Source organism: Vulpes vulpes, chromosome 2 (assembly GCF_048418805.1).
Source record: "Vulpes vulpes isolate BD-2025 chromosome 2, VulVul3, whole genome shotgun sequence".
In the NCBI taxonomy this organism is placed as follows: domain Eukaryota; kingdom Metazoa; phylum Chordata; class Mammalia; order Carnivora; family Canidae; genus Vulpes; species Vulpes vulpes.
In genome coordinates, this window is record NC_132781.1 from 164,626,783 (window position 1) to 164,649,905 (window position 23,123).

General features: G+C 52.8%; 1 protein-coding gene across 3 annotated transcripts in view; it reads left to right on the forward strand.

The window, feature by feature from the left end:
• Nucleotides 1–18,248, forward strand: part of MTOR (mechanistic target of rapamycin kinase) — a 121,501-nt gene extending 103,253 nt beyond the window's left edge. For all 3 annotated transcript variants that reach the window (XM_026011911.2, XM_072751208.1, XM_072751209.1), the window contains 20 exons: nt 723–974; nt 1,601–1,701; nt 2,593–2,689; nt 2,953–3,051; nt 3,312–3,434; nt 3,587–3,769; nt 4,149–4,283; nt 4,493–4,667; nt 6,096–6,231; nt 6,730–6,877; nt 7,502–7,624; nt 9,367–9,449; nt 10,583–10,655; nt 11,241–11,315; nt 11,702–11,837; nt 12,463–12,528; nt 14,441–14,521; nt 14,759–14,839; nt 16,687–16,792; nt 17,337–18,248. In XM_026011911.2, the coding sequence (XP_025867696.1) occupies nt 723–974; nt 1,601–1,701; nt 2,593–2,689; nt 2,953–3,051; nt 3,312–3,434; nt 3,587–3,769; nt 4,149–4,283; nt 4,493–4,667; nt 6,096–6,231; nt 6,730–6,877; nt 7,502–7,624; nt 9,367–9,449; nt 10,583–10,655; nt 11,241–11,315; nt 11,702–11,837; nt 12,463–12,528; nt 14,441–14,521; nt 14,759–14,839; nt 16,687–16,792; nt 17,337–17,352 (2,289 nt within the window). In that variant the 3' untranslated portion in view covers nt 17,353–18,248. The remainder of the gene's footprint in view (nt 1–722; nt 975–1,600; nt 1,702–2,592; nt 2,690–2,952; nt 3,052–3,311; nt 3,435–3,586; nt 3,770–4,148; nt 4,284–4,492; nt 4,668–6,095; nt 6,232–6,729; nt 6,878–7,501; nt 7,625–9,366; nt 9,450–10,582; nt 10,656–11,240; nt 11,316–11,701; nt 11,838–12,462; nt 12,529–14,440; nt 14,522–14,758; nt 14,840–16,686; nt 16,793–17,336) is intronic.
• The last annotated feature ends 4,875 nt before the right edge of the window (nt 18,249–23,123 follow it).

Genomic DNA, 23,123 nt, shown 5'->3' on the forward strand with positions numbered 1-23,123 from the left:
TACAACCTTCATCACCCTACACCTGTGCTCTCTCACATAGCACATCCTATGCGGCTGCCAAAGGAATCTTTAAAACCTAGAACGAAACGGGACCTCCTCGGCCTAACATGTTAGCCCGTCCACGATCCGACCCTGCCACTCTGCTAACCCTCCCCCTCACCTCCCTCCTGCACGGACCGCACTCCAGTCGGATCTGTTGATTGGCTTCCTGTGAGCCGCCCAGTGCGGGCCACCCTGCGCGGGCCACCCTGCGTCTTCGTCCCTGACCTCCCCAGGCCAGGAAGTCCCTGCTGCTGTCCTCTTGTCCCCTACTTTGTCCATCGAAGGCTGGTCCTCAGTCACTACCCCAGATCCCTGCTCCCTACGAAGCTTCCCCTGACCCTGGGCTGCCCGGCGTCCGTCTCCCGTTGCCCCTCACACGTGCCTGCCCTCGGGTTGCAGGCCCCCTGCCCTGCAGACCACAAGGTCCCCGAGGCAAGGGCCTGGCTCACTCCTCTCGGGTGCCCCTCCCCGTCCACCCTCGCCGCAGTCCTGAGGCCCTAAGGGCCTCGTGAACGAGTCAGGCTGAAGCTAGGAAAGGGCCCCACCCCCGAGGGTTCCAGTGGAGGGAGGCTCTGCTCTGCTGGCCACTGAGAAGGGCAGTCCCCGCGCCCTTCCTCGGCCTCGTGCTCCTAACGGCCTTGGCACTCAAGCCTCCTCGTCCTCGACTCTCGCCCCACCAGGCCTGGCACGCGTGGGCGGTGATGAACTTTGAAGCTGTGCTGCACTACAAACACCAGAACCAAGCCCGGGACGAGAAGAAGAAGTTGCGTCACGCCAGCGGGGCCAACATCACCAGCACGACCACCGCCGCCACCACAGCGGCCACGGCCACGGCCACGGCCACCAGCACCGAGGGCAGCAACAGTGAGAGTGAGGCCGAGAGCACCGAGAACAGCCCCACCCCGTCTCCTCTGCAGAAGAAGGTCACTGAGGTACCCTCCCCTCCTCCCCCAGCGAGGACTGAGCAGGGCAGCAGGTGCTCCGAGGAGCGGAAGGCGCTGGAGGAGCCTGGGCTTCACCCTGAGGGGCCCCACGAGGCGGACGGCGTGGCCTCTCTGCCACCCGGCGCTGTTGGAGACGGAGCTTCCGCGCGTGTGTTTGTTTGAGGCGCGGCCCTAGCCCCTGAGCTGCAGACTGAGTTTCTGGTCGTTCTTCCCACAAGAATGAGGTCATCCCCATAAAGCCTGCATCTGCGTGCGCGTGGGTGGCCGTGCACATGTGCGGCTCCTCCCGAGAACGGAGGCTCGTGGGATCCGTCCTCTGCCCGTGCGGCCCCCTCCCTCCGGTTGTCCGTTCAGTGCACCGGGCGGCCAGCAGGCCCGGGGAGCCGCGTGTTCAGACTCAGCCCGCTTAGGAAGCCACCATGAGCCCGCGATGATAGGGATGGTGACACAGCTGGCATTTCCTGCGAGCCTGCTGCGTGCCAGCTGCTAATCCAGAGGCTTCTGGCGCAGTAACTGCTTTAACCTCGTCGCACCTCTGAGGGCGGGGACAGTTATGTGCTGTCAGGCCACTTTGGCAGCTGAGAACACTAAGGCAGGCGTGTGTGTTCCAACAGGATTTGTCCAAGACCCTCTTGATGTACACGGTCCCCGCCGTCCAGGGCTTCTTCCGTTCCATCTCCTTGTCACGAGGCAACAACCTCCAGGACACACTGAGGTATCAGAGGAGGGCGGGGCCCCTGCCAGGCCGTGCGCGCAGCAGAACACAGAATACCGCGGCGTCCCCTTCTGCTTCCCCACCCGATGAGCACGTCCCCGTGTAGCCACTGAGCAGCTTGCACCTGCCAAGGCCGAGGGGGAGGCGTGGCCTGAGACGCTCGCTCGGAGTGCGCTCGGCTCTGCAGGAGGCGGCGCAGCTGTTTGTGGCAGTCGTGCTGAGATCCCCTTAGCTTTTAGAGGCCACTTAGGCCGACACAAAGGGCACAGACTGACCGGTCGGCAGACGACGGGGTGACTAGGACAGCCAAGTCCTACGTTTGCCCCGTTGCCACGGGTCCACAGATGGCTTTCTGTATGTGCAAACATTATCCGTGGATCGTCCCTGGGCTCATCTGTGAGATTTCTGAGCTCACACCACGCTGATCCCTCTATTATCTAGAATAAAATAAGCCTTCACTTGGGATGCTCCTCCTTGTGTTGAGCCAAGTACTAACGACCATCGCTAACCACTGTCCTGACACCAGACAGGGGAACCATGTCTGGGGCGGGGAAACCACTGATTTGAGGCCCCGCCAGTTATTCCTTTTCTTTTTTTTTTTAAAAGATTTATTTATTTGAGACAGAGTGAGAGAGTGGGGGGAAGGGAGGGGTGGGCGTGGGGAGAGAAGCTCAGTAAACTCACACTGAGCGTGGAGCCCATCTCTGGGTTTAATCCCAGGACCCTAAGATCATGGCCTGAGCCAAAATCAAGGGTTGGGCGCCCAAGCAGCTGAGCCACCCAGAAGCCCCTTCACCGATTAGTCTTTTTTCAAGTCTTAAAGATAAGAAACCAAACAGACAAAAGTGAGAAAGTACATTTTCTGTGGTTTTTTTCATTTTTCTTCTCCAGAGTCCTCACCTTATGGTTTGACTATGGTCACTGGCCAGATGTAAACGAAGCCTTGGTGGAGGGGGTGAAAGCGATCCAGATTGACACCTGGTTACAGGTGAGGCTGGCTCGGGTCTCCCCCCTGCTCTGTCTCCCCTGGGATCACGCGGTGTTTGGTGAACAGTGGGAAGAGGGGGCTCAGTCCCAAGGTTGAGACCCCGTGTCGTCTTTAGTTTCTCCCAGAGAACTGAAGGGAGTGACCCGTTTCAGAGCTTAACAGCATCTCCCACAAACAAGTTTCAAGAGCGGGTCATTGCCCAGAAGAGTAACTAGTTGTTTCTGCATCTCACGCGCCGCGTACCGTGTCTTTCCGAATGCCAGGTTATACCTCAGCTCATTGCGAGAATCGATACGCCCCGGCCCTTGGTGGGCCGCCTCATTCACCAGCTTCTCACAGACATTGGCCGGTACCACCCCCAGGTATGTGGGCCCCCGGGGCAGTTTCTCCTCAAACCACAGATCCGGATCCTCTTGATCCGGATCGCAGCCTTCCCTAGAGCTGCTCTCGAGACACAGTGCAGGAACGAGGAGCCAGGCCCCGGCCCGGGGGCTTTCCTCAAGAGAAGGAGCCCCCACCCACCCCAAGATTGAGTGGCCCCGGCCGGGTGGCCTCAAATGAGCGTCAGCAGCACCCTCTCCACAGTGAGAGTGTGCGAGGGTTCCTTCTGTGTCCGCCCCAGGCCCTCATCTACCCCCTGACCGTGGCGTCTAAATCCACCACGACGGCCCGCCACAACGCAGCCAACAAGATTCTGAAGAACATGTGCGAGCACAGCAACACCCTGGTCCAGCAGGCCATGATGGTGAGGCGGGGGGCAGTGCGGGGCTTTGCCGACCCACCACCTAGCCGACGTCTTCAGGGAGACTCTTCCTCACAACGGTGCTCCTGTCTCCAAGACGGGCCTTTCTGAGGGGGCTCATCGTCCGCCTTCCCTCCCTCCCCACTTTGGTCCAGGTGAGTGAGGAGCTCATCCGCGTGGCCATCCTCTGGCACGAGATGTGGCACGAAGGCCTGGAAGAAGCATCACGTTTGTACTTTGGGGAGAGGAACGTGAAAGGCATGTTTGAGGTGCTGGAGCCCCTGCATGCTATGATGGAACGGGGCCCCCAGACTCTGAAGGAAACATCTTTTAATCAGGTATGGGATAGGAAGGCACGGCGTGGCATGACCCAAAGCCCGTACCAGACCCCTTTCCCCCGGCCCTCGTGCTGACTTGAGTAACACGTACTCTGACGGAGGTCGCAGAACATAAAAACCCCAGCACTTTGGTTGTCACCAGCTTACGAGAACCCTCCAAGGCTTTCCCTGGAAAACCACAAGGTTCTTCCCGAGGTCGTCTTGCCTCTCCTTACCGCGCCCGGGAGCCGTCCTGAGGCGGGGGCCTCCAGGCCTGGGCTGCACCCTTGCTGAGCCTGGCTGAGGGCCAGAGTTGGGCCGGCCGCAGCGCGTGCCCGAGCAGTTGTGCTGTGTGCGTGGGGTTCACCTGCGGCTGAGCCTGCACCCTGCCTTTCCGCAGGCATATGGTCGAGACTTAATGGAGGCCCAGGAGTGGTGCAGGAAGTACATGAAATCGGGGAACGTCAAGGACCTCACCCAGGCCTGGGACCTCTATTACCACGTGTTCAGACGGATCTCCAAGCAGCTGCCTCAGGTAGGAACGTCCGGTTCTAGCAGCATTAACTGTCATCGCCCCTTCTCTTGCTGAGCGTCCTAGCCCTCACTGCGAAGCACCTGGTCTCACTGCTGTCTGCAGACGTGGGGATGAGACATTGCCACTAGCAATCCATTGAGAAGGACCTAGACTGCATTTACACTCCTCCCTGGAGGCAGAAAGCTAACCCCCGTGGTAATTATCCACAGCTCACCTCCCTGGAACTGCAGTATGTTTCCCCCAAACTTCTGATGTGCCGGGACCTTGAGTTGGCCGTGCCAGGAACGTACGACCCCAACCAGCCCATCATTCGCATTCAGTCCATAGCACCGTCCCTGCAGGTCATCACCTCCAAGCAGAGGCCCCGGAAGCTGACGCTCATGGGTAAGGACACGTGTGCTTCCGCCCCCTGCGTCTCTCTCCCACCCTGGCTGAACCTCTCCCCACTTTTCTGAAATCACGGCTCGACGTTCCTACCCCTCCTCTCCCGTATCCGTGGAGAGGGAAATAGAGGTCTGTGCATCCTCCTGCGGACTCCTGGTGCTCGGACCGTTGTGCGTGCTAATGGGAAGCCTCACTGCCGTGCAGGGCGTGCAGCCTGGGCAGCTGGGGCGGCAGGCACTGCAGGGGACTGACGTGGTGCAGCAGGGGTGGCAGGTGACAAGCAGGGCTGAAGAAAGGGCTCCTGGGCTCTTGAATGTTCTCTTTTACCATCAGGGTATCTCTCTGTGGGAAATGACTGTGTAAGAGAAACAAACTGATGTGGAAATGGGTTCTCACGGTGAGCTCCGTGAGCACCTGGGCAGTTGCAGGACGTCCAGATGCCCTGGCGGCCCTTTGAGGGCTCTCCCCTCTCGGACGGCTCATGCGTCTTAAATGCAGTAGTTACTCATCAGCACGGTTCATCGTGGCGCAGGTGACCGCCTCTCCGTGGGCCGGCGTCTCCTGGGACGAACACACGGGTCAGTCGGGCTCTCCACGGTATTTGCTCAGAGACCCGGATGAAGGACCTGTTCCCAGGGAAGCTGTGAACAGAGTCAAGAGAGCCCACAGTGGGGAGCTGTGACTCACGCCCCTGCCTGGCCCGAAAGGCCGGGGAGCCTGTTGAGAGCCCACGACCTGGAAAGAGGCCATCGCCAGAAGTACAGCCCGGATGGGGGGACACTGCTGCCTTCTAGCACGGGAGCCCGGCCGGCTGTCAGGGGCAAACCCTTGGCCTCTCCCTCTCCCACCCTCTGACCTCCCTCCTGCCAGTGTCCCCATGGGCCCAGCTGGGAAGGTGGGCGACCTGGTCTCTAGGGCTCAGGCTGCACAGGCCCCAGCAAGACCGAGAAGGGCAGACAGTGGCTTGTGAGGGAGCATACAGAATGGCCTCCCTGTGCACACTCACGCCTGATCTTCAAAGAGCTGTTTTTATTTCATTATTTTTTGAAGATTGTATTTATTTACTTGAGACAGAAGGGGCGCACAGGCAGGGGAGCAGAGGGAGACGGAGAGACAGACTCCCTGCTTGGAGTCCCTCTCAGGGCTCCATCCTGGGACCCGGGACCCGGGACCATGACCTCAGCGGAAGGCAGGCGCTTACCCGCCTCAGCCCCCCGGGGGCCCTCGACAGGGCTGTTTTATATTGTATTTGTTTTTAACTTGACCGACATTTCATTGGGAACCATCAAGAGCAGGGCCATTCTTTGCATCAGTTCTAGGGAACTTTCTTGCATTTGTGTGGAAATAGGGCTGGGTAGGGAACGTGTAGTCTCTGGGAGCTTGTGGGTACCGGGCTGGTTGTGCTAACCGCTCCCACCTTCCTCACAGGCAGCAACGGGCATGAGTTTGTTTTCCTCCTGAAGGGCCACGAAGACCTGCGGCAGGACGAGCGGGTGATGCAGCTCTTCGGCCTGGTGAACACCCTTCTGGCCAATGACCCAACGTCTCTTCGCAAGAACCTCAGGTATCCGGGACGCGGTGCTGCGTGGGGGTGGGCAGCGATCTGACCCGTCTTCTAGGGTTTCCTTACTTCCCATCCATGTGCTCAATCGGCTATAGACAAACGTACCTGACAGGAAGTCGTCAGTAGCCAAGGTGTCAAACACAACAAGAGGAATTATCCATACTTTGAGCGTACTTTCTAGGGAAATGCCTGAAACAGCCACCAGAGAGAGGGTCTGGAACGGAACAGCCCATGGCCACTAGACTAGAGATGCTGTGCATCCGGGGTGTTTCACTTTTCCCATCCGCCCTGCTCCCTTCCTCCTCTTCCTGTTAAGAACGTGGGTATTGTGCTGGGAGGTTGTTTTGGCTTAGAAATCATCACGAGGCTGCTCCCCCAGGGCTGTGAGTTCATCAGGCAGGTTGAGGAGGCTGGTGGTGCTCAGCCCTGTGCAGGGGGCGTCCTTCAACCCGCTTCCGTGTGTGCTGAGTGGGCCTGTTTCCTGTCCCATAACCCCAGCATCCAGAGATACGCTGTCATCCCCTTATCAACCAACTCGGGCCTCATTGGCTGGGTCCCCCACTGCGACACGCTGCACGCCCTCATCCGGGACTACAGAGAGAAAAAGAAGATCCTTCTCAACATCGAGCATCGCATCATGTTGCGGGTATGTGATGAGGCTGCCAAACCCAGTGCCTTAACCCCAACTCCCAAGTTGAGAAATCTGAACGCAGCTGCTCGCCATTCTGTGTGCACAACACCGAAGAATCTGTTTGGGAGAATTGTCTACTGAAGGAGTTTCAGTGAAGTGAGTCCTAAAGCAGATCACCTCTGAGACACAGAAACCTAAGGCCCAGAAATTGGATTTTCAGCATTCGAGGGGAGACTGGACGGTGTTGTTTATCCAGCAGCGTGTGTGGACCAAACACCTAATGTATACAGGGCACTGGTCACGAGGAAATGACGTTAGTAGGTAGGCAGGTCCTAAGAAAGAGACTGGTTTGTTACTCAGAACCCTGATGCCTCCAGGGCTCCCACTCATACCAGCGGGCTGTACTCCGGCCTGTGCTGGGTGGGCCCTGCTGACTTACCCGCAGCCCCTGGCACTTCCCGTGGTCAGGTTCGAGGGGCCACACCCGTTTCTTTCCTTTCGCACCATTCCTACTTCCTTTTCCTTTGGACTCGGGTGGTGCCATCAGAACCCAGCTGTGCCCGGGCCCAGAGCGGCGCCTCTTCCTGGGGTTAAGCTGCTAGGCTGGGGCTGCTCTCAGAATGCTGTGTCCTGATGCAGATGGCTCCAGACTACGATCACCTGACGCTGATGCAGAAGGTGGAGGTGTTTGAGCACGCCGTCAACAACACAGCCGGGGACGACCTGGCCAAGCTGCTGTGGCTGAAAAGCCCTAGCTCCGAGGTGCGTGCACCCCTCTGCCCTCGGGCCCCCTCGCTTCTAGTGGGACTGGCTTTTGTGTTTGTTCACGGGCGTTTGCTGCTGGACTCCTTGCGACCGCTAGCTGTAGGTTACGTGCAGTCTTCTGTAACAGAAATTAGGCAGGTGAGCCATGCGCGTTAGCAGATACAGATTTAGTAAATTCATGTTTCTCCTGTTTCTTACAATAGTATTTGAGCTGCTTTTATACTAAGGATATTAAATCTTTTTCATATATGTTAGAAATTTCCTGCTTATTTGTCTTTTTAATTTTGTTATGGTATATTTCTTGGCTTGGGATTTTTGTTTTGTTTTTGGCATATGGGCATTTTTAAAAGTTAGAAGTTATCGAATTTTTTTTTTATCATTTTCTTTGAAGTTTCTGCCTTTGGCTTTATATTTGGAAAGGCCCTCCCCACCTCAAGGTTATATATCATTTTACACTCATTTTCTTGTGCTGATTATAAAATTTGTATTTCCATTTAAATCCTTGGCTCAATTCAGGATTTAAGATTTTTTAAAAAAATTTTTTGAGCCAACACCACAGTATCCACCAAACAATCCACCCTTTCTCTGCTGTTTAAGAGAGACCATTATTCTTTTTTTTTCTTTAAGATTTTATTTATTTATTCATGAGAGGCAGAGATAGAGAAGCAGAGACACAGGCAGAGGGAGAAGCCGGCTCCATGCAGGGAGCCCGACATGGGACTCGATCTCAGGACCCCAGGATCCTGCCCTGAGCTGAAGGCGGCACTAAACTGCTGAGCCACCCAGACTGCTCAAGAGTCCATTATTCTTATATGAAAAATATTTTTATGCCATTGGATTCTTTCTGGAGCTTCTGTTTTATTTCATTAATCTCTCTAAAGCCTGTTTTTTCTCAAGTCCCATACTATTAATACAACTATTAATAAAAAAAAGTCTCTTTTCGGGATCCCTGGGTGGCGCAGCGGTTCAGCGCCTGCCTTTGGCCCAGGGCGCGATCCTGGAGACCCGGGATCGAATCCCACGTCGGGCTCCCGGTGCATGGAGCCTGCTTCTCCCTCTCTCTGCCTGTGTCTCTCTCTCTCTCTCTCTGTGACTATCATAAATAAATAAAACTTAAAAAAAAAAAAGACTTATTAAAAAAAAATAAGTCTCTTTTCAGGCAGCCCAGGTGGCTCAGCGGTTTAGCGCCGCCTCCAGCCCAGGGCCTGATCCTGGAGACCCAGGATCGAGTCCCACATCGGGCTTCCTGCATGGAGCCTGCTTCTCCCTCTGCCTGGGTCTCTGCCTCTCTCTCTCTCTGTCTCTCATGAATAAATAAAATATTTTTTCTATAAAAAGTCTCTTTTCATTGGCTATTTTAATTTTTTCTTCTTCCAAATAAATTTTGGGATCATTCTGTCATGGTCCCCCAAAAAAGTACTACGGAATTTTAAGGGGAAAATTACATTCAGTGTATCAAATAATTTGGGAGGTTTTTACATTTTTACGATATTTTCATTTACTTGGGTTTTTATATTCCTAAGCAAAGGTTAATTTTTTTTATTCATCTAGGTTCTGTACATCTCTAAGTTTATTCCAAGCATAGTTTATTGTTGTTCCAATTATAAATGAGATCTTTATTCCACTTTATGTTATTAATTGGCTACTGATGGAACATAAGAAACAACTGATTGAGGTGTAATTATGTTGAAGCTACTTAGCGTCCAGAGCCCCGGTTCATGTGCGCGCCTGTGTTCCAGGTATGGTTTGACCGAAGAACCAACTACACCCGCTCTTTAGCGGTCATGTCCATGGTTGGCTATATTTTGGGCCTGGGAGATAGGTGAGTAAATTGATTTTGTTTTCGAAGTCTTTTTCTGCATTGTACCTTTCTTAAACAATTTCCTTTTATTTCCTACTAAGATTTATGACCATTTGGAAAATAATTGTATTTTATACCTTCAGGTCTTATTTTCAGCATCAGCTTTAGTGTTTTTTTAGTATGCACACACAGAATAGCACAGCAAACTAAAGAGAAGAAAAACCTTAGTTCTAAGGCACTGTTTTCTCCCTAGGCTGGTGTAATATGTTAAAAACCACAATCAGGGGCTCCTGGCTGGCTGTCGATAGAGCATACGATTCTTGATCTCAGAGTTGTGAGTTCAAGTCCCACACTGAGCTTACTTTAAAAAAAGAATCTAATTGATTTTACTGAGTCAATAAACATTTATCAGTCATCACTGTGCTGAGATAAATAATTCTGTTTCTGAAATTGAAAGCAACCAAAGTAGATCCTTCTATTATTTCTGCATAATACATTTTACCCACATGTACTGACTAGAAAAATAGTTAATATTTCAGAAATGGACTCTCCAGAAGTCTTTGAAAAATTAATTTCTTGATCTCTACCCTTTCTCCTGGGATCATGTCTTGTGCAGTTATTTGAGAGTAAAGATAATTTTTTCCCACAAAAACAATGAATCCTTGTTTTTAAAAAGAGCCAGGAGAATTCCTAATGACAAAAGCCAGGTGACCCTTCCTACATGGGTCTGGGGGCTCAGGAGATGGGACCCTGTGATGGGTGCTGAGGGATAAAGATAGAGCCTTGTCACTCTGAGACCCCGGCACCACCAGACAGGACTTACCTTGTGACCAGAGACTCAGGAATGCAACTTGTGATTCACACAGATGAATCTTTATTTCAGACCTGGAGTGGCGATCAGCAAACTTCCTCTGTAAAGGGCCAGATAAGAAATGATTTAGGCTTTGCTGGCCATATGATGTGTCACAGCTACTCATGTCCACTTGTAGCACCAAAGCAGCCTAAGACAACACGTGGCAAATAGGCAGGGCTGTGTCCCGCAGATGGGGTGCTGGCTGTGGCCTGCGGATGGGGCCTGGAGTATCCTGTCCTTGTTGATTTATTCATCAGTGCTGCTCTAGTGACCCCTCCACGGTCTCTCTTCTGTTTCCCAGACACCCATCCAATCTGATGCTGGACCGGCTGAGTGGGAAGATCCTGCACATCGACTTTGGGGACTGCTTTGAGGTGAGCACTTGCTCCAGAACACCACGTAGAGCTCACCTTTCCAGTCACACTTTGGTGGTCTGACCTTTCGGGCAAATTTGAGTTCCACAAGCACTGTCCTGACCCCTGCCTCTCCTACCAAAGCAACAAAAAGTCAACCTCAGAAGTGGAAATTCATGCTCTTTGATACTTGCTCTCATTGGACTCTAACCCCTTTTACGGTGAGGGCCGCTGTCCACACACCTCTGAGCGGAGGAATCTTCATCCCTGAATTGGCCCGCTGGCCAGAGCCCTGGTGTGATGTACATTTATCCTTTTTCTTTGTTCCCTCTATCCCTTTGTATGTGTGTGTGTGTCTCTCTCTCTCTTTTTTAGTTATTTTTTTAAATCCGCGTGACAAGTCCCCTCCCTAAACTAAAGCTACTTCATTTCTGTGCCCCCAATGAAATCAATACAAAGAAAAGCTACCTGCCCTCTGTTGGCTTTAGTTAAAGAAAACAATCTAGCCTGGGAAAAATAAATAAATAAAATAACAAAGGAAAAAAAAGAAAGTTAAGAAAATCATCTAGCCATTGGCCTTGGTCTTTCTCTTTCATTTCCCCACAGGTTGCTATGACCAGAGAGAAATTCCCAGAGAAGATTCCATTTAGACTAACGAGAATGCTGACCAATGCTATGGAGGTGAGTGGATCTGGGAATAAGTAAGGGCTTTGGAGTGGGACCAATACGGTCAGCACCGGCTCTGCACAGACTGGCCTGCCGGGTCTCAGCAGTTCCCCTGAACGCCTGGGTTAGTTCTCTGGTTGTTTCCTGGTATTTTCATTGTGTTAGAAATGATCGACCTTGGAGAGTCTCACCGTCCTTCACGTCAGACCTTGTGTCCTATGTATCCCAGGCCTGACCTGACCCCTGGCTCTGACCACATTCCTGGCCTGATACATCAGTAATGGCCTGTGTCTGCTTCCTTAGTGCGGGTGACAGACCCTCTCAACTTCCTTCTGGTCCTGAGGCCGTAAGGGGCGGGGCGGGGGCGGCTGACCTCTGTGTGACTGGCTCGGGCCCTGCAGGTTACGGGTCTGGACGGCAACTACAGAATCACGTGCCACACGGTGATGGAGGTGCTTCGGGAACACAAGGACAGCGTCATGGCCGTGCTGGAAGCCTTTGTCTACGACCCCTTGCTGAACTGGAGGCTGATGGACAGTGGGTATCAGAGAGGGCCTGGGCCTCCAAATGGGAAATATCCGAACATTTCACTAACCTTGGAACCTGAGCTGTATTACTGGGCTGTTGCGCTACGTGTTCACAGAGCTGTTCCAGTGGCTAGAAATGAATTTCAAGTATTTTTTCTTATTACTTAGAACAAAACACACAAATCATCCATTGATATTAATTACAGTCCTTCCAGGATAAACCCTGGTGGTTTGTGTTTGTTTGGATTTCACGTAGAGTAGCAAGCTGGAATCTCGACAGGACACACAAGCAGTTGTGTGCTGGGGAAGAGGCATCCCCGTCTCCCGTTTGCTCCTCCTCCTCAGAAGAGGGGGACCGAGCCCCATGTCTCATCCACGGCCAGTCAGTCCCACTCTCGCCTTCTGCTGTCTGGTCCCCAGCGTCCAAGTTCAGCTCAGCTCAGCGACACAGAGTGTCCCATAGGATTAGACGCCCCTGCCAGTGCTCACCCACTGACTCCTGAGTGATCCATCCTGGGTTCTCTCTTAGGGGCTTTGGCCTTTAGTAAACTTGTATTTTTATGGCTGTAAGAAAATACCAACTTTCTTTCAAGTCAAAGTCTGAAGTGCTGTTTATCCTCTGTTTCTTCCCCTAGCAAATACCAAAGGCAACAAGCGGTCCCGAACAAGGACAGATTCCTACTCTGCTGGCCAGTCAGTAGGTGGGTCCATCCCCTGGGGCCTGCAGATTCTGTCCTCTTCTATCCAGAGTGTCTTGAACAGGGCGAGCTTTGTGATTGCCATTAGGAGGCATAGCTGAGACGGTAACAGATGCCAAACGTGAAGGAAGGAAGCATGTTTTCTAGAGGCTCTGACCGGGGCTGCAGTCCCGCAGCAATTCTGCCAAAATAGCATCTGATGAGCATTTAGTTAACTTCAGAAAGACGGTCTAGAAATACTTACTGAGCACATGTTTTATTTCATCCCCTTCAGGATGGAGTGGGTACCTAAGGCTCAGAAATTTTGATCAAACTATCCGAGCCTGATCTCTCTATAAAAACACAATTAAAAGCATGTCTGAATATTAGCCAGTATTTAGTATGCCCTTTAGTGGTGTCGGGACTAGGATAATTAATTAGATCTCACTATGGTCCTAGAGCATTGGTAACAGCTCAGGAATAGGATGGTGGAAGCAGTAGGAGTATATTCACGCTGCTGGCGGAGGAGCCGGGAAGCCATAGGAAACACTCCCCAAGAGTGCATCCACAGCATAGGGTCCCAGAAGGTAATGCCCCTCCAGGAGCCAGAGCAGGTCTGTGTATGGAACCTCTCAAAGGTCTTAGAGTAAAACTGTTTAACTTTATTTCCCTCACACACACCTTGCACCGCCCTCCCCAGCCCATTGCTTTCTCCCTCATAACCTGTAACAACATCCTACAAGTTGAGAAATACTGTTGAGGTATGAAAAAGTAAATATTCCCTACAGACATTTATGGAACATTTGCAACTAGTTGCCTAGCTAAGCCAAATAATGTGTAAAGTTAGTGCAGAAGGAAAGTGACACACAGAGATTGCCACGGGGAAGCACAGGGTCACATCATAGAATTGACCAAACTGTATAGTATATGAACTAGTAAGAGAACGGTGAGGTCCACCGTGTGACCCAGCAGCTCACAGTTTGGCTGGCAGGAGAGGCCGTGGGGCTGAAAGAGGGCACCGCTCTGAACAGCAGTCGTTGGAGGGAGCTCCTGGGCTGGTGGGATTTAAGCTGGCCTTCCTGGATGGGGGAGAAGGAAGAGGGTGTCCTGGGCCGGAAACTGAGGTCCCGGCTTGTGGGAACAGGTGTGGACTCGAGCCTGGACACCCCGACAGGGATTGTGAACGCTGCCTGAACTACTCCCGGTGTCCGGGTACCTTGTGCAAGTGGCTGGTCTCATCCAAAGTATGTGAGACTTAGCGGGTTTAGTTCTCAGGCCCACCTCGTTAGTATGTTATCGGGGACTCCTCTGTGCTATCGGGGTGTGTCGGGGGGACTAGGACAGCTGGTGCTGGTGGCCCCAGACAGTGCTACCCCTGGCTGGTTCTCCTGTGGCTTCAAAGTTAGGTCCCAAGTGGTAATTCATGAAAGTGTTTCGCCCCTGGGTCCATTCTGAAGGCCTGTGGTATAGAAGGGCAGTGTGTAAATAGCTTCATTTTCTGCTTCTGGACTCTTCTCCCCTGGAGGCCACAATCAGTGGAGGGTGACCCTAAAGCCCCAGGACTTTCTGCGCAGAAAGGATGTATAAATTCCTCCGAAGGACAGCTCTTGGGTCATGAGTGTCACTTGGGTCATGACGTGCTGAAAGCCAGTCCTCCTTACACTGTCGTCAGTTTTGGTTTTGATGGATTTTGTCGCCAGGGATTCGTTCATGCTCCTGTTCTCTGTCAGAACACTTATAAATGCAGTTTGCTTGAGAATTCATGCCTTGGAGATGTAAAATCTCCAAGACACATAGTGAGCGTTCTCTCTCCCTCCCCCTCGGAGGCAGGGCGGGTGTTAGAGGACTTCAGCGTGGGAAGAAGCAGAGCAAACGCTCGCAGCAGCCGTGGCTTCTTGCTGTCTGACAGTTCTGCCAATCGACTTTTTTCTCCTAGAAATTTTGGATGGTGTGGAACTTGGGGAACCCGCCCACAAGAAAACGGGGACCACAGTGCCGGAATCTATCCATTCTTTCAGTAAGTCCGCCCTGGGGAGCTGCACCACTGACGGGCGCCCGCGAGGGGCTTCGGCGAGAAGCCAAGAGCCGCCTTTGAGCAGCCGCCTGTGGACTCGCTCGGTCCCGAACACGGACGGGTGCGGGGAAAGACTCACTCGGCAGTTACAGAAGTGAATATTGGAGAAGAGCAGGGGCACCCGGTGAACCTGTGCTGACGACCCGATCTGACTGTTGTCTCTACTTCTGTGTCTTCCAGTTGGAGACGGTTTGGTGAAGCCAGAGGCCCTAAATAAGAAAGCTATCCAGATCATTAACAGGGTTCGAGATAAGCTCACTGGTGAGTGTGTGTGCACCGAACAGGAATGTAAACCTGGAGAGACTTGCCCTCCGAGTGAGGGAGTGCTGCTGGCCCGGAGCCTTAGCCCTGCGGCCACCGGGGGCTCGGATTCTCGCGGCCACTGAACTCCTTTGAGTGATGTTGCCTCTCTCACTTTAGCAGTCGGGGGTGAGTAAAGCTCTTTCGGGTCCAACGTCAGCCACATTCAGGGAAACGTCTCATCGTCGTGGCTTGATCCTGGAGCTACCCTGACCAAACCCGGGCGCTCCTGCCCTTTGGTGGCTGTTAGGGAGTCGAGCGTGTGGGGGGGACAGGAATGTGTACTCGTGAGAACAAGACCTGTCCTGTAGACCAGGGGTGTGACGGCAGACAGGAGTCGGGGGGTGAACACCCCAGCTGTCCACGTCCTGTGGGACCCCGGGCCTCTCTGTGTGTCCGTCTGGAGGGATTGCCTCTCAGGAGGTGGCTCCCATGAGATGTCGGATGCCAAGCCTCAGCACTGGGGCCTGGCACCGAAGTGTCGTGGTCAAGGTGTATTTACTGAGCACCTACAAGCGCACACTGGTAAGAGCAACAGACTGCCTGCCCTCGTGGGGTCAGCATCTAACTGGGACACTTAGTTGCAAGAAAGGGCCTGAGCCGTGATGCTGGTCACAAGGGAATTTAAGGGCCGGAGTTACAGGAAGGCTTCCCCAGAAACAACCCTTGAGCTAAAACCTGAAAGAGGACATAATTAGGGGCAGATAAAGGAATGAGCATGTGCAAGGGCCCTGTGGTAGGAGGGGATCTGGCCAGAAAAAATGGTCTGAAAGCAGACGAGCCTGGCTGCCCTGAGAGTGGGGTGGGAGGAGCACAGGGCACCGTGCTTTCCCTCTGAGGGCTGGGGCCGGTCACACAGGGCCTCTCCTTCCCTTCTCCTCAGGGCAGCGGGTAGGCCCTGAGGGCTTGAGGGGGTGAGGGGTTCGCCGTGGGGAATCCTGCCTTCTCTGGATGGGGGGGCAGGGGGGATGGGGGAGGCTGCTGCCAAATTTGCGGCTGGACAGTTGACTAGACCAGGGAGGTGGCCTCCGGGGCTTCGGGAGGTAAAACCCGAGGGGCCGACGAGGGGGCGCCAGGCCGCGGGGCTGGTGGGCGAGTGCGGCAGGGACGAGTCTCAGGACGGAGAGGCGCCAGGCGGGATGGAGCCTGGCTGCTCAGGGGGCCGCGAGAACGCGGGCAGAAGTCTGAAGGGCGGTGCAAGGGGGTCAGCGACCCAGCGGAGCCCCGGGAGGTGGGAGGCCATGGGGTCGGAGGGTCCCCAGGGTCACAGGCGAAGGGCCGAGGGTGCCCCCACCAGCGGATGCAGTGCCTGGAGTGCCGCCTGCCACCCAAGTCCAGACAGTGAGCAGGGAGGTGGGTCCCGAGCAGAGCAGGATGGGGGAGGGCCTGTGCCACGGTGAGAGCCAGCGGGGGACGGGACACGGCCTGCACGGAGCCCAGGGGCATCTGCTCCAGGAGGGCAGGAGGTGACGGGCTCAGGTTGGCGCAAGCCCCCAGATGGAGGGGGCCCGGGGGTGGGAGGGCAGCGTGGAGGCCACCTGCCTGGTGGTGCGGGAGGCGAAGGAGTCTGCAGCCCCACAGCCCGGCGCTCAGCGCCCCAGCTCAGCCCACCCCCACCTGTAGCCTCCTTGAACAAGTCTGTTAGGGACACGTGTGCATTCACATCGCGTGGGGTGAGTCTAACCTCCAGCGGCCACGCAGCGCTCATTCCCACAGACGAGGACAGGCTGACGAGGGCGGCACAGGTCGGCGAAGCGGGCGAGGGCCTTGTTCCACGCCAGGTGCAGAACGGCGTTTCTCCTTCCTAGGGCGGGACTTTTCTCACGACGAAACCCTGGATGTCCCGACACAAGTCGAGCTGCTCATCAAACAGGCAACATCCCACGAGAACCTGTGTCAGTGCTACATCGGCTGGTGAGCAGACGCCACCTGTGCCCCGCCCCCACGAGCCCAGAAGGGTCTGGGGGCACCGTGAGGGGTGATCGTGGTCCTGAAAAGGGAGGAACTTGAGAGACGTGGGTGCACGTGCGAAGGCAAACACCAAATCTACATTAAAAAATGGGTTAGGAAAGAGGCGAGTCCCCCTTTGTTGGGAGGGAGAGGGATTCTCTTTGGACTTTGGCCATCGATTCCGAGAAAGAGGGAAGGGCCGAGAACAGAGCGACAGGAGGAGAGATGCAAAGACGGATCTATGATCTGGGATTGTAACCTCGAGGACCACTCTGGGGCGCGCCTGAAGCTAGGGAGAGGGGGAGGGTGGAGGGGAAGCGTCCTCCCGGGACTGGGACCGCAGCGGGCTTCGGCCCCGGAAGTGAGGAGTGTGTCCGACAGTCGAGGGAGATCTCAGCGGTCGTCCCCGGGGTTGTCAGACCTTGGGCTCTCCAGTGTCAGTGTATCTGTGAAAAGCTTTGAAAAAGCCCAAATTATTAAAATAATCCTTTTCTCTGCGTCATCTTAGGTGTCCTTTCTGGTAACGCGAGGCCCAGACATGCCCACAGCGTTTCTCCGGAGGCTCTCGTGCTTTGGAATACGCTTCCACTAAACTGAAACCACGGTCAGAGAGTTCGACTTTGTTAAATATCTTGAGATGTAAATGAAAAGTACTACTGTATATTAAAGGTTGGTTTGAGCCAACTCTCTAGCTGCTGTTGAAGAATATATTGTCAGAAACACAAGGCTCGATTTGGTTCCCAGGACAGTCAACACGGTGATACGACACAAATCAAGCCATTGATTCGGGGGAACAGAAGATCCATAACTTAGATATACGGGTTTTGACTTAACTCATCAGAGAACTCACCATAAGCGTTGCTGATAGAAGAGTGGCCTCGTCATTCCTCTCGACAAGGATACAGCAAACCCTGCACGGCCAAGAAGCCTCGGACCATGGCGGACACGTATTTGGAATCAGAAGCTGACGTGGTCACTTGCACCCATCGCATTACCTCACTGGCCGCCCGAATGGGGAAGGTGTCTGCCGCTGCCTCACCTGTGACGCTGCGACTTAGGCACTTCCATCCAAGACCCGAATGCTGGGAGGGGAGTTTCTTCCGATGGCTGGGCAGCCTCGGCGGAGCAGATGCACGAAGACCACGGAGCGGGAGGGCAGCCCGCGGCGGCCTCCCTTCCTTCCCCAGCACGGCCCTGGGGTGTTCTCGGTGAAGTCGGAACGCTCTGCTTAGAGCAAGGGCTTGGAAACAGAAATGCCGTCCTGCGGCTGCTGACGGAGAGGGAAGGTCTGGTACCTGCTGGGAGCTCTGAGCAAAAGAAATATTAAACTAAATGCACAAAGTATCAAGTGTAGCCATTCTAGACACCATGTTGTATCTGAATAATTTTTGTGCCAATAAATGACATCAGAATTTTAAAACCACGTGTATGTGTGTCTTTGTTATAGTCCCGAGTTTATAAGGGAAGCAGGTATCCAGCAGCCAGCATCCACCAGGCATGTGACACGAAGGACTGTGCAGGACATGGGGGCTACGTGGCGGCGTCAGCATCGTGTCGGGGTGGACTGGTGACCCCCCAAGCTCCGCGGGGAGAAGAACACATCCAGGGTGCGAGCCTCAGTGGGAGGAGGCACAAATTCCACCGGGCGAGCCAGGAAAGCTACACGGAAAGAGGACATTTGCCGTGGGCTTCAAAGGACGCGTGGGGTTTATCAGATGAAGCAAGCGAAGACATTCAGCAGAAAAGCACAATATTGGCAGGAATGGCACGTACTGAACCGTATTCGACTACAAGTCTTAGGCCGGTTTGAATACACAGAAGGGCCTGATGGTTCGGCGTAGCTGGCTGAGGGGTCAGGAGAGCAAAGGGAAGGGTAGCAACTGAAAGGGGGCCAGAGAGGGGAGTTTGGGGTCGGTGGCCCGCCTCGGTTCAACAACAAGGAGTTTGAGCCTGATGCAGGGACAACGGGGAATGTGTGAAGTTCTAACAACGGGGAATGTGTGAAGTTCTAAAACGGAGAAGCAGAATCTGAGTAGTATTTTTTAAAAAGATAACCAGTGTCCTACAGGTAAAGGGGAAGTAGCGCCGCAGGACCTCGTGGAGGACCACACGGTACCGGGGAGGGAAGGCGCCAAGCGCAGCTCCGGAACCACAGAGGCCCGCTGTAGAGGGCGTCCCTGCGGTGCTTCCGAAGAACGGCATTTTCAGTCCAAGCAAATTTTCTGTTTCTAAATTCCTGTGGGCGCGGCCACCCGGTGAGAAACACTGAATCATGAAATAGTGTCAAAGGACTTGCATCAGGAAGAGCACGAGTTACAAGGCCGGGAACCGTGTCTTACATGGCGTAACCCCGCATCTCCCAGAGCCCCGGGCCACAGTGGTGCTCTGTACACATTTGGTGGAGGACTCCTCTATTAAAACCAAAGATGAATTCATTTTTTTTTTTTTAGATATTTATTTTGGGACGTGGGTGGGGGGGAGGTGGACAGAGAGGGAGAAGCAGACACACCGCTGAGCATGGAGCCTGACACAGGGCTTGATCCCGGGACCCCCAGGATCATGACCCCGGGTGCCCCAAAAACCAAAGATGAATTTTTTTTTTAAGATTTTATTTATTCATTCATGAGAGACACAGAGGCAGAGACACAGGCAGAGGGAGAAGCAGGCTCCATGCAGGGAGCCCGACGTGGGACTCGAACCCGGGTCTCCAGGATCGCGCCCTGGGCTGAAGGCTGCACCAAACCTCTGAGCCACCTGGGCTGCCCCCCAAAGATGAATTTAAATATCAATAGTAATACTGCTAAGTTCTAACCTTCACGGAGAGAGAGTCTCATACTGGCCTCAGATTTTCTATGATTCTAAACCATCAACTCTTGCTCCAGAAAATATGATCGCCGTAACTTTCTTGGATCTACAAGAACTATCAGTGACCAATGATGTTACCATTCGTGAAAGATAAAGTATGGGAATGAATGGACTACGGGGAATGGTGGCCATCAGTTGGAAAGACCTACTCCTTAGGATGGGAGTCCTTGGGATGAAGATTGTTAGTGAACCAAAAGGGTTTCATTTTTTTTTTAATTTATTTTTTATTGGTGTTCAATTTGCCAACATACAGAATGACACCCAGTGCTCATCCCGTCAAGTGCCCCCCTCAGTGCCCGTCACCCAGTCACCCCCACCCCCCGCCCTCCTCCCCTTCCACCACCCCTAGTTCATTTCCCAGAGTTAGGAGTCTTTATGTTCTGTCTCCCTTCCTGATATTTCCCAACATTTCTTCTCCCTTCCCTTATATTCCCTTTCACTATTACTTATATTCCCCAAATGAATGAGAACATACACTGTTTGTCCTTCTCCGATTGACTTACTTCACTCAGCATAATACCCTCCAGTTCCATCCACGTTGAAGCAAATGGTGGGTATTTGTCGTTTCTAATGGCTGAGGAATATTCCATTGTATACACAGACCACATCTTCTCTATCCATCATCTTTCGATGGACACCGAGGCTCCTTCCACAGTTTGGCTATTGTGGACATTGCTGCTAGAAACATCGGGGTGCAGGTGTCCCGGTGTTTCATTGCATCTGTATCTTTGGGGTAAATCCCCAACAGTGCAATTGCTGGGTCGTAGGGCAGGTCTATTTTTAACTCTTTGAGGAACCTCCACACAGTTTTCCAGAGTGGCTGCACCAGTTCACATTCCCACCAACAGTGCAGGAGGGTTCCCCTTCCTCCGCATCCTCTCCAACATCTGTTGTTTCCTGTCTGGTTAATTTTCCCCATTCTCACTGGTGTGAGGTGGGATCTCATTGTGGGTTTATTTAACTTGTATTTCCCTGATGGCCAGTGATGCGGAGCATGTTCTCATGTGCATGTGGCCATGTCCATGTCTTCCTCTGTGAGATTTCTCTTCATGTCTTTTGCCCATTTCATGATTGGATTGTTTCTTTGCTGTTGAGTTGAATAAGTTCTTTATAGATTTTGGAAACTAGCCCTTTATCTGATAGGTCATTTGCAAATATCTTCTCCCATTCTGCAGGTCGTCTTTTAGTTTTGTTGACTATCCTTTTACCCAGGGCAATTTACACGTTTAATGCAATCCCTATCAAAACACCATGGACTTTCTTCAGAGAATTAGAACAAGTAATCTTAAGATTTGTGTGGAATCAGAAAAGACCCCGAATAGCCAGGGGAATATTGAAAAAGAAAACCAGAGCTGGGGGCATCACAATGCCAGATTTCAGGTTGTTCTACAAAGCTGTGGTCATCAAGACAGTGTGGTCCTGGCACAAAAACAGGCACATAGATCAGTGGAACAGAATAGAGAATCCAGAAGTGGACCCTCAATTCTATAGTCAACTAATATTCGACAAAGCAGGAAAGACTATCCAGTGGAAGAAAGACAGTCTCTTCAATAAATGGTGCTGGGAAAATTGGACATCCACATGCAGAAGAATGGAACTAGACCACTCCCTTGCACCATAACAAAGATAAACTCAAAATGGATGAAAGATCTAAATGTGAGTCAAGAATCCATCAAAATCCTAGAGGAGAACACAGGCAACACCCTTTTTGAACTCGGCCACAGCAACTTCTTGCAAGATACATCCATGAAGGCAAGAGAAACAAAAGCAAAAATGAACTATTGGGACTTCATCAAGATAAGAAGCTTTTGCACAGCAAAGGACACAGTCAACAAAACTAAAAGACAACCAAAAGGGTTTCAAGTTACACCTAGACAAAACTTTCCAACTTCGTTGAGGTGAATTACCAAAGGCCGTGAGCTAATGGAAGCCTTGAAGGACAGGGTCATCAACCTATCAATCCAGATGGTTTCAGGTAACCCTGCGAGAAGGGAGGGATATGGCAAAGAATGACTTCCGGGATCCCTGCACACATTGGTACGGTTCTTTTTTTTATTTAAATTCAATTAACATACGGTGTATTATTAGTTTCAGAGGTGGAGTTCAGTGGTTCATCAGCTGGATTTAACACCCAGTGCTCATTACGTTACGTGCCCTCCTAGTGCCCATCACCCGGTTACCCTGTCCCCCCTGCAGCAACCCTCAGTGTATTTCCTGTGGTTAAGAGTCTCTTACGGTTTGTTTCCCTCTCCGACTTCGTCTTGCTTTATTTTTCCGTCCCTTCCCATCCCTTCCCTGTGCTCCTCTGTTTTGTTTCTTAAAATCCACACAAATGTCAATGAGGATGCAGAGAAAGAGGAAGCCTCTTACCCTGCTGGTGGGAATGCAAGCCGGTGCAGCCACTCTGGAAAACAGGATGGAGGTTCCTCAAAAAGTCAAATATACAACCACCCTAGGACCCAGCAATTGCACCGCTAAGTATTTACCCCAGAGATACAAAGGTGATCCGTAGGGGCACCTGCACCCCAGTGTTCACAGCAGCAACATCCACAGTAGCCCAACTATGGAGAGAGCCTGAACGTCCATCGTGATATCTTTTTTTTTTTTTTTTTTTTTTTTAGGGTTTTATCTATATATTCTGGAGAAATAGAGAGGCAGAGACACAGGCAGAGGGAGAAGCAGGCTCCACGCAGGGAGCCCAATGCGGGACTCGATCCCAGGACCCCGTGATGAATGGATAAAAAAAGATGTGATCTATACATAGAGAATATTACTCAGCCATCAAAAAAATCTTGTCATTTGCAATGACGTGGATGGAACTAGATAGTATTATGCTAAGTGAGATAAGTCAGTCAGAGAGGGATACGGCTCTCCAGGCTCCGGCATCAGAACCCTTGGAAGCACCTAGGATTAAGGCTGTGCTGTCAAGTTCCCGACTTCCAAACGTCAACTGCCTCCACTCTAGCCACGTGTGACTCTGAACAAGTCCCTTAATCTGCGGATAACAGTATGGGGCGGCCCGAAAGCTGGTTTTAAGGTCGAGCTCATCCACGGGGGGCACAGAGCACGGCCTGGCAGGTGGTGTCGGGCTGACCCACGTGGAATAAGCTCAAGAACACGTGCTGTTCGGCCGAACCGGGCTAGTCCCTGTTGTGCTGGGTGCGGTGTGGGGCGCGCGGGAGGGGGAGGGTGGGTGGACGCAGGCTTCCTGCGATAGGGTATCGTGGGGCGCCCGGGGGCTCGGGGGCTCGGGGGCTGAGCGGCAGCCTTCGGCCCAGGGCGCGACCCCGGGGTCCTGGGTTCGAGTCCCGCGTCGGGCTTCCCGCGTGGAGCCTGCTCCTCCCTGTGCCTCTCTCTGTGTTTCTCCGGAATAAATAGATAAAACCTTAAAAGAGAACAAAAAAGATCGTGAACAAGAGACGGGCTGACG